Source organism: Mastigoproctus giganteus, chromosome 14 (assembly GCF_048544385.1).
Source record: "Mastigoproctus giganteus isolate SK-2022 chromosome 14, ASM4854438v1, whole genome shotgun sequence".
In the NCBI taxonomy this organism is placed as follows: Eukaryota; Metazoa; Arthropoda; class Arachnida; order Uropygi; family Thelyphonidae; genus Mastigoproctus; species Mastigoproctus giganteus.
This window is the reverse complement of record NC_143588.1, coordinates 47,789,163-47,801,994: the sequence shown is the minus strand read 5'-3', so window position 1 is coordinate 47,801,994 and position 12,832 is coordinate 47,789,163. Positions and strand designations below refer to the sequence as shown.

Sequence of the window (12,832 nt, the reverse complement as noted above, 5' to 3'; positions counted from 1 at the left end):
AACATCTCTTGAGTATCCCTTCTAGGTTCTGATGACTCTTGGTGATGTCTGACACATTTTCAGGCCGATGGAAAGTGGTGATAATGAGGAATGTCCTGGTTCCTTTGAATTCTGCTTTATTGTGAAAATATTTTAACTGATGTTAAATACCATCCGACTGAGACAGTTAAGTCACCTAGTTCCATAAGGACAAAAGCCTCGTGAGTATATTGAAAACTGTTGGCTCAGAAACTTTCGGCCAACAGTTTTAAATGTACTCACCTTAAAGAGGATGAATGGTGCTTTTCAGAAAGAAATGGTGCAAAGCTACTTAAATGAATTTATGTAAAGGTGTTGTGGGAATGTGTTATCCACTGGAGCAGGTTTGCCAGTTTATTAACTACCAAAAATAAATGAATAACTAACTTAAAATAAGTTTGGTGTTAATGTGAATTTTGAAATTCCTTCATTATTGTTTTGATCTAAATGATTGATTGTGTTAGAATTGGGGAAATATGGCTATACCAAAATCAGATGTATGCTCTCATTTTTGGTGCATTTTACGTGACACTCATCTATCCAAGCAAAATTTGTTTGTCTGAGGGAAAAAAATTTAAAAACATTTATTTTAAAATATAAAATAAAGAAGTAACATCATAAAGTGTATAAATTGTCTTTATTTCAGAAATATATTGAATAATGCATAAAGGTCACTGTGTATAGCCTTGTTTAAAATTTTATTTATAGTTACTGATATTTTATTTAATAAGTGTCTCTGCATAAAGTGGACTGGACTGATTTATCTATTTATTATTATAGTGTTGGTAGTGGTGCATTGTCACTGACGTATATTTTGCCTGATTGAATCTGCATATTACTACAAAAAATGCACGCTCCATGGTTAACTTCTTGATGTTGTTACTACTTCTCACAGGTTGACCGTATACTTGAATATGAGAAACCAGAGTATGAAAAAGTCTTTCTTTAGTCACATTTACATACATATACCTGCATAAAGCACTTATTGCCTTCACTATATCCATCCATCTGCCCACCCAAACCCACCCCATCTCTGCCTGCATATAATAACTTTACTCCCAATGGACAGATTTTCTTGAAATTATATATTTAGCTCTTATACGTTAGTGCAAATGCACTGTCTATAAGCAGTATATTTACCGAAGTTATTATAGTGGCATAATTTCATTACATTAGCATTAGTAGAGGTATATGATGCAAGAAAGCAAGCTTATACAGTATCAGCCAAAAAAAAAAAAAAAAAAAAAACCTCTTCCCATTTTACCCATCCGTTCACTCCAGATGTTTGTCTAGTTCTGCCTTGAAATTATTTAAGCTGTCAACTTCTACAACGACAGATGGAAGTTTGTTCAAGCAATCAACCACCTGCTAGCTAAAGGCAAATTTAATACTCTGAATAAGCTTTGTTACAAAATGCTGTTCTACAACACATCAGAATTTCAAGCTCTTCTACCCACACAGTAAATCATTTAGATACCTTCACAGTGAGCTGCCTATCCAGTTATACTTTGACTAAGTAAATCTTCCCTAATAGAGAAGACTTGTTACTCATTCACAGTTGGTGGGTGGTGGTATCCGCTGAGAATTAATAACAGTAGATTTGTCAAGCCATCTCGAATTTTGTTAAAATTGAACAAAAAAGAAATTCGCAATTATTTTTTTTTTCATGCATGTTGCATGATCTGTCTGCATATTGTAGCTGAAGCACTGGATATCATTTATTTCTAATTGGATGAATGAATGGGAAATATTGTAGATGTTCTGAAATGAAATGTTCTTGGTTTGCACTTTTTTTTACCATAACTTTAATCCTGACACACGTTTTGCAATATGCAATGATGCGAAATGAATGTCAAGCCCTGTTTATATATTTCTTATACAGTAAATTTGAATTTCTAAATTTTTTTTTTACTTAATAGTTAAAAAGCAATTCAGAAACTCAGTTAAAATAGTTACACTTTTAACTATTATTTAGAACAATGCACTAGTATGGGCAGTTTGATTAAAATTATTTTTTCTTAAATATCAAAAGATTTTAAGATGTAGTTAGGTGTATATTGAGTAGGATTATCTTCTGTATTCAGCAATTATATTGTGAAACTTATTTCAGTTTAGGTTAAAGAAGCATTTTGGAATTCTAAAATGGTAATAGAACAAGTAGCAGATGTTGAAATGAAGAGTGTAGATGTGGAGAGTCCATCATCTGTGCAGGAAGCTGAAGCTCCAAAAGCAGATGCAGAGGCTCTCACATTAGAAGGTATGTGGTTGCTTCAACTTTTGTTGATATCTCAATATTTAGTGTATCTATGAAGCACTTCACATTTGTGAACATTGTGTTTAATAGCTAAAGAGGCTAAAAAATCTTAACATAACTTGCAAATGTAGTAGGATCTTATAAATCCACTAATTGTGATTCTTAAATCTTGTCAGATTTTGAAAATTCTATGTTTTTGAAATATAATACTGTACAGTTCCATTGGTAGTTAGAGTGCACAATTATCAACTATGGTAGAAAAATTATATAGTATTCTGATGGCAAAGCAATATTCCCAATGTAGTAATTGCCTTCCTTACTGTGAAAAACTTTATCAAGTTTTAGTGGCAGTTTTATTAATAGAGTTAATATTATTAATAATAATTAATACAATTTTGTAAATATGACCATGATAAACTTTGTAGTAGCTTTCCAAAATGTTTCCAGATGTCAGTAAAATGTACTGATACATAATGCACTATGATACTAGGATGGTCCTTTGATGATCAGACTCCTCCATGAAATATATATCATTGGCTCATAGTCATGACTATCAGCTACTGTTATTCAGACTGCTTGATTGAATAACAGTAGTTGTAATAAAATAAAAAAAAACTGCTTGATTTAAATGTTTATATTATCATATAAACATTTAAATCTAGCAGTTTTTTATTTTTTGAATTTTTTAACTTGAAGAATATGTTCTGGAAACTTTCTTTGGCCATGGGAAAGTTTCCTGAAGTGAGTGATATTCTAAATTGCCAAGGCCTGCAATTAAATAATGAATGCATAAAAATGTTAAAGCAAGTTTCAGAATTAAAATATAATAATGAAATAACTTCCTCACTTTCCAAGTTTATAGCTTTAATATCAGTAGCTATTATTCAGTTTGGAGCATTCAATGAGAAATTTTTTGATTTGCATCAGAACATATACTAAGTTGGGAAACTACTCCAAAGTTTTCTGTTTGCAATTACAGTAGCTGAAGCAAGAACTTCAGCTAAAAACGAGATAAAGAAAATTGTCAGAATTATGGACCAATTACCCTTTTAAATCATATATATAAACTATTTATAAGGATTTTACAAAATAGCATACTTAAAATATATGAAGAAACAATGGGGGGAAAACAAGCAGGATTTAGAAAAGACAGATCAACAATAGACCAAAATTTCATTAGCATTAGCATTAGCATTAGTAGAGGCGTTTGATGCAAGAAAGCAAGCTTATGCAGCATCAGCCAAAAAATAATAATAATAATAAATAAATAAATAAAAAATAACCACTTCCACTTCACCCCTCTGTTCGTTCGAAATACCTGTACATCTGAGCCTTAAACTTATTTAGGCTATCAACTTCCACGACAAGGGAGGGAAGTCTATTCCACCAACCAACCACCCACTGGCTAAAGGCAAATTTCCTCACGTCTATCCTACATCTGTCTTTTCTCAATTTGAATTTATGCCCTCTCAGGTGATTATTCTGAGCAAAAGGAAGAATCCCATCAGCATTGAGCATGCTCAAACCATTCAAGGCTTTATACACCTCTATCAGATCACCTCGCTCGTGCCTAGTCCCCAGACACTGTAATTTGCAAAACTTAAGCCTTTCTTCATAAGAGCACCCCTTTGTTCCATTCACTAATCTTGTTGCCCTTCTCTGTACCCGTTCCAGCATCTCTACATCCTTCTTTAAATGAGGCCTCCAGACCTGTATACAGTACTCTAGGTGTGGCCTCACCATTGCCTTATACAAGGGAATAATCACCTCCTTATCCCTGCTAGAAAAATTCCTATATATCATCGACAATACACCATGAGCTACTCTTGCAGCCCGTCTGCACTGCTCAGAAAACTTCATATCTGCATGCACAACCACCCCCAGGTCCCTTTCATTCTCTACCACTGTCAGTGTAGTACCACAGAGTTGATACGTTGCTCTGGGGTTGCTGTTTCCCATATGTAGTACTTTACATTTATCAATGTTAAACTTCATTTGCCACCTCTCAGCCCATCTGCTCAATCTTTCCAGATCCTGTTGCAGTAGCATAGTGTCAGTAGTGTCCTTGACAACCCTGCCAACCTTTGTATCGTCTGCAAACTTGGACATTAAGCTTGATATACCATCATCAATATCATTTATAAATACAGAAAACAATAATGGACCCAATACTGAATACATGCTAAACATGCTAAACATCATTGCAGAAAAATATTGGAACCAGAAGAAACCTCTTTATCTGTGCTTCATTGATTTCAAGCAGGCATTTGACTGTAAACAAAGAATATTTAATGAAATAACTACAAAAAATACCACTAGAGCAAGAAATATTCATGTTTGTAAATAATTACTACAAAAATACACAAGCAGTTGTAAAATTCAATAACCCGAAAACAGAAATTTGAAATAGAGAAAGAGGTTGTGCAGGGATGTCCTTTATTCCCATATCTAATTAATATCTACCTAGAGGAACTAATGAAATTAATTGAAGAAAAAAGAGGCACGATAATAAATAGTAAAAATATAAACTACATAAAATATGCAGATGATGTTATATTAACAGAAACCAAACAAATCAGAGAAATTTTAACAAAAATCAATAAAATAAGCGACGATTATGGAATAAATATCAGTATAAATAAATAAAAGTAATGCAAATCGGTAAGAACATGTTTTCATTCCCATCTCAACTCACAAGATTCCAATATAGCTTTTTTCCTGGAATTGCAAAAATGTCCCCTATCTGAATATACTTACCAGGAACACTGACAACGTCTTATCCACCAGTATATATCAAAAGTCACTGACACTGGAAGTAGCCTTACTTACTTCTCCAGCCCTGGCACTTCTATAAAAATAGGTATCATCAGGGGCATTACTCTGAAGGCTCAAAAAATCTGCAGTGCTTGGTACTTGGACAAACAGATCAGACACAAAGTTCTACTAATAGAAAGGGTGCAAGAATATTTGCTAATGCTATCGAGGCAGTGTTAGGTCAATCAAAAACCTTGGGGGGGGGGATTCACAGAAGCCGCAGGCAGAGGTGAAAGTGATTCTTGCACTGCTTCTGTTAGAATGAGCAGCAACCTAGAAAGCATGGTGTTGGGGATTTCAGGGATTGGTAGGAGTCGTCATGGAACAAGTAAATATATGAGCTGTGTTAGGGTAACTAAGAGTAAGAATAACATTTGCTTCAGCAGAGACTTCACTGAGAAATATTTCTGTCCATTGTCAAGCTCTTGCATAACACCTAGTAGTTTAAGCAATCTGAAAATTAACAGTATTGCAAGCTTTTGTGATGCTGTTATACGAGTACATTATATAACAGTAAACACAGTATATAAAGTCCCATCATTTTTCCAATGCTTACATAGCATCATTCAGAAAAAATTATTTCATTCCCTCATTCCTTTCAATAATTTAACCAAACGTTCCTTAAATTTGTTCAAGCTACCCACCTCCACAGCATTAAGGGGACGTTTATCTCAACAACTGATTACTCTTTGGCTGAATGTGAATTGCTGCATATCTCTTCTGCAACCATCCTTTTCCAGTTTAAATTGCTCTTCCTTGTGTGTTTCATCTGAAAAAATAAAGATGCCATAAGCATTTAGTTGGCTTCACCCTTTTAAAGCCTTATATACTATACTTATGTAGATGTCTAGCGTCTAGAGACTGCAATTTACAGAACCCATCTTTCCTGGTAAGGCTATCCTTTTGTTCTCTCATCTTATCTTGTTGCTGGTCTCTGCATCCATTCCATCAGATCTATGTCCTTCTAAAACGAAGTTTCCAAACCTGTATGCAATATTCCATATGTGGCCTAACCACAAAGTGGTGATTATTTCTATTGCCTTATGCAGTTGGATAATCACCTCTGTTCCTGTTGGTAAAATGCCCATGTGTCATTGACAGAATCCCCACAGACTGTTCTAGCAGTGTTTTCACTACTCAGAGAATTTCATGTTGGATTGTACAATTACCTTTAGGTCATTTTCATGCTCCACTATTTAATCATTAAACAGTTCATGAAAGTTTATTCTTACCACTGCCTTCAGCTGTGCATTATATAAGTACATGTTATTTAAAAAATGTTTTCTTTTAGCATGAATTTTGCTAGCACATAGTAGTAGTAGAGGCATGTGATGCAAGAAAGCAAGCTTATGTAGCATCAGCCAAAAAAATATTCACACATCCATTCCCTCAACGTTTGTCCAGTTCCTCCTTGAATTTATTTAAGCTATCAACTTCCACAATAACAGATGGAAGTTTGTTCCAGCAATCAACTACCTGCTGGCTAAAGGCAAATTTACCACATCTATTCTATAACTGTCTTTCCTCAATTTGAATTTATAGCCCCTCAGGTCTGCAATCTGAGCAAGTGGAGGAACCCCATCAGAATTGAGCCTGCTCAACCCATTGAAGGCCTTATACACCTCAATCAGATCACCAGGAACTGGACAAACGTTGAGGGAATGGATGTGTGAATTTTTTTTTGGCTGATGCTACATAAGCTTGCTTTCTTGCATCACATGCCTCTACTACTACTATGTGCTAGCAAAATGCCTAGTTTCCAGTTCTCTTAACCAGTCTTGTTGCCCTTCTCTTTGCTTGGTCAAGCAACTCTACATCCTTCCTAAAATGGCTCCTCCATTTTAGTACTCAAGGCCAATGTTCCCTCTAATTTTTCTTATAGTTGTGCGGTGCAGAAATGCACCTGAGTAAAAAATTTTCAGACAAGATTAAATATGTGCAATATTTTTACAAATTGTTTTAATTATAAGTAGGGACATACATAATAATAAAAAAAAATTTTAATAATAAATGTACACTTTCAGTTAGTTATTTATTTTTCTTGTAATTTTTCCCTTCTGTTCTTTATAGAAGTCCATACTTTTTAGACATCATCTATATTTATTGTTGCACCATTAGCTAAATGCGATTTGATTCTCACAAGGTCACTTAAATGATCTTCATGTATTCTATTTCGATTTTTTCTTTTAATTGAATTCATAGTGCTAAATTCTCGCTCGCAGTCTGCATTGATGCTTGAAATGTTCCCACAATATCATAGAGAATGGATATATTACAAAACTCTAAATTTGTAAGTACGAAATTTAAAGTGTCACTGAAAGTTTTAAATGTTCCAGTTTGTTTTTTCGGCAATTATAAATTTTAATTCCGGAATTTTAGAAATAACATCTTTCGTTATTTGTAATAAATCGTGAATATTTTTTTGCAAGGTGTATCACTTTAAGTTTCTCAAAGTCAAAATTAATGCTTTTATTTGTGATAGCATTAATATCAAATAGCGTTGTAAAAAAATTTTATTTTTTTCTAAAATGGACATACGGTCACAGTTTGTAAGCTTTTAAATACCTCCAAATACTGTTTTGTAATATGTTTCATTTTTCACTTGAAATTTAAAATACAAAATTAATTCTTTTTGTGCTGAAATATCAGTACTTTTGTCTACAATTAACGTGTGGAAAGTAGATTCTCTTATTTTGTTCATGTTATTTTTTATGAGAACAGAATTTATACATTTAACAAATTCAACTGAATAATTTTTGCTTCTCCAATTTTAGGTATAACTATAAATATTTTCATGTGTTCATGAATGTCTTGTACAGAGTTCATCAATGCATTAATTTTTATGGCTAATATCACATCATTAATTAAAACCTTAACCATATCAAAATTTGATTTCAATCATTCACTTTTTTCCTTTTTTTTTATGTTATTGTACTTCTACAGTTTCCGTTAAAATTCCACCTTTTTTCAGATTATGTAACTTGGTAACTGCGTCTATATGTATCTTCTGACTTAGATGCCATTTTAAATAATCTAGTTTCCATTTTCTCCCTGTACTAAATTCTCCTGCAACTTTTGCTTCTGCACAAAAAGTACAAAAAAAGACGACACCATTTTCTTCATTGTATTGAAAAATATCCCCTAGTTTCAGGCTTTGCTTTTTGTGTGATGGAATTTCAGCATCAGTTTGTTTTAAAAGCCAATCCTTTTTAAATATTTTGCAAGTTTTTTTATTTACAGTATTTATATCTTCAGTTTATCTTTTGGACATTTTATCTGAAAAATTTTAAAATTAAAGAATTTTATTAATTCTCTGTATTTTGTAAATGAAGTTATAAAATATTAGGAAAAATCGCAAATTTTTAATGTATTATTAAAACAGTTTATAAAAATTTTAAAAAAAGTTTAATTTTTCATATTTTACCTTCTTTAATAAAATATTAAGTAATACGTTTTTGGTTATACCTAAAAAAAATCTGTATCAGTAAATCCTCTGACATTCCATCCACATATTTTTACGTATTAATTAGTAAAAATTAATGCGTAAAAAACTCGATTTCGAAAATTTTCGCAATCACAATACATTCTTTATACACTCTACCTCCACGCATACTGTGTATGTGTGTGGTTGAGTGGATGGAATGTAAAAATGCTGACCTGCCCTATTATATGGTATTTATATTATTTTTATAACAATAAACTCACCTTAAAAATATACAATATAAACTGCAACCGCTACAGTCCTTTATATATTCTTAATGTAATAATTTTTTTCATATAAATAAAAATCAACACAACTTTTTATTATGCACTATGTATTTGTAAATAAAAGATGTGGGAACATGTCATGCAGTAGCGAATCTTATGGCATGAGCTATCCCCCTTCCTATATCTATTCTTCCACTAATACTCCTGTCGCCATCTAGTATGTTGGCTGTGTGCGTGGGAAGTAAAAGCACCTGTGCAATTTCATAGAAATCAGTGCGTGCATGCGTGCAGCTTAGAGGGAACCGTGCTCAAGACGTGGCCTGACCATTGCCTAATTGAATTTCCTAATACAAAGAGATAATACCTCCTTTTCCCTACTAGCAAAATTCCTGGATAGCTTGATGGGACCCCCACTTTAATACCTTTGAGAGCATTTACCTGACTCTTTAAACTCTCATAGGCACCCAACAGAATGCTGAGTTGGCATCTAATTTCTTGATACTCTCTGCACCTAGCACACACAAACACATCTTGCTTGGCTAGATCATGTCCTGTTTCAGATAGATCCGCAAATATTTCACAAGCTTCACATTTTTTGAGGCTGTGATGTGTTGGAGAACCGCCTCCTCATTTCTTCCGTGAGCCAAAGTACTCCTGCTACTTTGTGCCTGTTGCTTTGCTGGTCTAGTCTGGGGCATGATATCTGATTGAATACAATGAAAATCAATAAGATTAATCAATTATCAATACTAAACTACCTATAGATTTCTAAATGCAGTGATAAGTAGTACACTGTCTGGTTTTACGTTAGCTACCTATTTACCTAGATCATAAGTACAGCCAGGTCTTGTGCAACGCGAGTTCGATTAATGCGATTTTCAGTTAACGCTATTTGAAAAATTATACCACTTTTCACTTTACACGATGCAAATTTCCAGTTAACACGATCTTTTGTTTTTTTATGCGATAGTTGAAAAATATTTGAATCGTGCGTTAAGCTTACCGCGAGTCGTATGATCAATAAACAAACATTTGCCTGCTGCCCGGCTTGGTGTGTTCCATCAACCATTGGAAGAAGAAGTGTTACTTGTTTGTCTCCTGCTAATAAAGTCAATGCACACTTGCATAAAAATTAAAATTTTTAAATGAGCCAGATGAAAATGTTACCATGAAGGAGATAACGGTAAAAGAACTTGATGAAATCTTTCATATCACATAGAACCTCAAACAAAAGGTTTGAGGTTCTTTGCAATATTTATTTTGCCAGGACCCAGAGAAGATTGTGTCGGCTATCGGAAATTGAGTGATGAAAAGAGAAAGCCAACACCGTTCAAATATTTCTGCAACAGTCATTTCTTCATTGTGTATTTTATGTCAGAGGTTCCCAAACTTTCTCGGTTCACGGCGCCCTTAGTGTCTCAGTAATTTTTTCAAGGCGCACCCAGACCAAAAGAAATACCTAACAGTTCCGTTTAGTAGTTAGGTCCAAACAACTTAATAAGAAATGCTGAAACTGTGAACTACCTTGAGGTAGTAGTTCGCGTGGTGTCTGACAGATGTCGAGTATCGCCTGTGTTTCCCTCAAATTTAAAATATTCCGCGGCGCACAGTTTGGGAACCGCTGTTTTATGCAATAAACATTTAATTCCATAATTATTTTCATTATCTTTTACATTGTATACACTTAAAAAGTTATTTAAAAGGTATTTTTAAAATTCTTTATGGACATTCCAGAAGGTCAAGGACCAATTATAATTTTTTCTATTGATTATTATATTTGATTAACGCATTTCTGTTTTGCGCGATGCGCTCGCGGGACGAATTAATCGTGTTAATTGAGGCCAGCCTGTATAGTGTAGCTACCTATTTATCACAATTAAAAATTTGAATTCCCTACCACTCACTCTCTACTATATTATTGTTCTTGTTATTTGGTTTTTAGGAGCATTAGCAACTAAGGCCATATTGCTCCGGGAATATGCGGTGGTCATTCCCTTGACCTTTCCGCATCCTCCGTATTTGGTGGTGACGGGCTCGAACCCCGGTCTAATCAAGAAGCGTGTGCTACGCACTGCTGCTCCTTCCCACCTGGCTACGGACTCTCTACTATAACGATGGCCACTAGATTCGAATGAAACAATTGTTTTACCTATATCAATTAGTAACCTACCAAATCTCTATCTAAATTAACAATAAAAATAAGCGTAACTAGGTCTATAAAGCATAATATAATATGACAATCAAGTAAATAAAATGGCAAAAAACTTATTTCTTGGAGATCGAATTTCACTGAATCCACTTGTAAAGACACTCAGCTTCCTAATATAAAAAAAAATAGGGTGGTGCATTGTTAATTCTGATGATTCTGTTCATTGGCATATAGATAAATGTTAATAACAGCATTCTTCATAAGGCGTCTCCGTAGCCAGGTGGGAAGGAGCAGCAGTGCGTACCACACGCTTCTTGATTAGACCGGGGTTCGAGCCCGTCACCACCAAATATGGAGGATGCGGAAAGGTCAAGGAATGACCACCGCATATTCCGGAGCAATATGGCCTTAGTTGCTAATGCTCCTAAAAACCAAACAACAACAACAGCATTCTTCATATAAGACCAGTTTTGCTTGCAGTGAAATGTTATATATTTTACTGCAAACATATTGAATTAAATATGCAATAAATATTTTGAATATTATAAGTTGTACATTTAAATATCTTATTACTTAGTTTTTTTTGTAATAAATGCTTTTGGTGGTGTTTATGCAGATATAAAAGATCATGCACGGCACATAGAAAAATCTGTGGCATCAAAGGAGCCACGGTTTATTTTAAGAGTTCTCCGAACTCTGGTGTCAACACGGAAAAGACTAAATGCTAGAATTTTACGAAAAGTTGTTACAAGTTTTTATACTCATTCTGCTCAGCAGCGAGATGCCCTCTTAAACTTCATCGATGAGGTATGTATATATTGTCTTTAATTTAAGAGATATTATAATGTAACATTGTAGCTTAATTATTTTATATTGTGTAACTTTTTATAATAAAATTTTTGATTTTATTATAATTTAAAATTACTATATGTATATAGCGATTGAAAATTTTTGCCTGATGGATAACACTTCAGTCATGCTCTGTGTAATTCATGATACAAATTTAATTTTAAAATTTTAAAGGTGACCATTTGTTTTGAATCATAGGAATAATCCCTAAAATAAAATTAATAAAAAAAATAGACTGATTCCAGATGTTTTCTTTAAGAGATTTGAGATTTTTCTAAATTTAAGTAAGCAAATTTGTACTTTCTCTCTAGATATGAAGTTACCTCTAAACTCTAAACTTAATGTTAGAGTTTTGCTTTTAGATATGTCATCCAAACAAAAAGTAGTTATGGATGATTTTGAAATGGGTAAATAGGGTAAGAAAGAAATAAAAGTCATTTGTATGTTTGCTGATTGTTGCAGAACAGCACATCCATAAGGTAAAGAGCATACAATGTAGAGATGCAGAAAAGGTATATAAATGATATTGTATAACTTAAAACAAAAATATAAGGAGGAACTGAAAGCAAAGTGAAACATAAAAAGTGTACACAGTTATTCCAGCCATTGGTGAATGGGCCATTTTTGATCATTTCTGCCATCAGCAGAAAGCATCAGCTTATTATACTGTTGTTAATTTTAAATTTAATGACCTCCAGATATGTTTCCCATTGGGTGCAGACTTCCCCTAATGGGAAACGTATTTGGCAGTGGTACAGTGAAACCTTTTAACGGATGCCTCTCTAAAAGGGATACTTCATGTTGTGGACACTCCGGTTTAGGTGCTGACCAGAAGTATTAGAATTACACGTTAGACTAGCATCTACACAAAGATGCTCTATAATATGGATGCAGACATTTTAATAGATGTCCTTTTGGTAGCATTGGTGTACATGCAAGTATACGTGCACCTGTTCTTACTCTTAGTTATCCTAATATAGCTGATGTATTTACTTCTTTCCAGGCTGCTACTCATTACTTAATAGAGCAGTGCAAGAATC

General features: G+C 33.7%; 1 protein-coding gene across 4 annotated transcripts in view; it reads left to right on the top strand.

Moving 5' to 3' along the window:
- Positions 1–12,832, top strand: part of Rpn3 (regulatory particle non-ATPase 3) — a 162,128-nt gene that overhangs the window by 34,702 nt on the left and 114,594 nt on the right. For 3 of the 4 annotated variants that reach the window (XM_090389291.1, XM_090389292.1, XM_090389289.1), the window contains 2 exons: positions 2,129–2,275; positions 11,560–11,750. In XM_090389291.1, the coding sequence (XP_090245417.1) occupies positions 2,161–2,275; positions 11,560–11,750 (306 nt within the window). In that variant the 5' untranslated portion in view covers positions 2,129–2,160. The remainder of the gene's footprint in view (positions 1–2,128; positions 2,276–11,559; positions 11,751–12,832) is intronic. The other variant, XM_090389290.1, reaches the window with a different exon arrangement.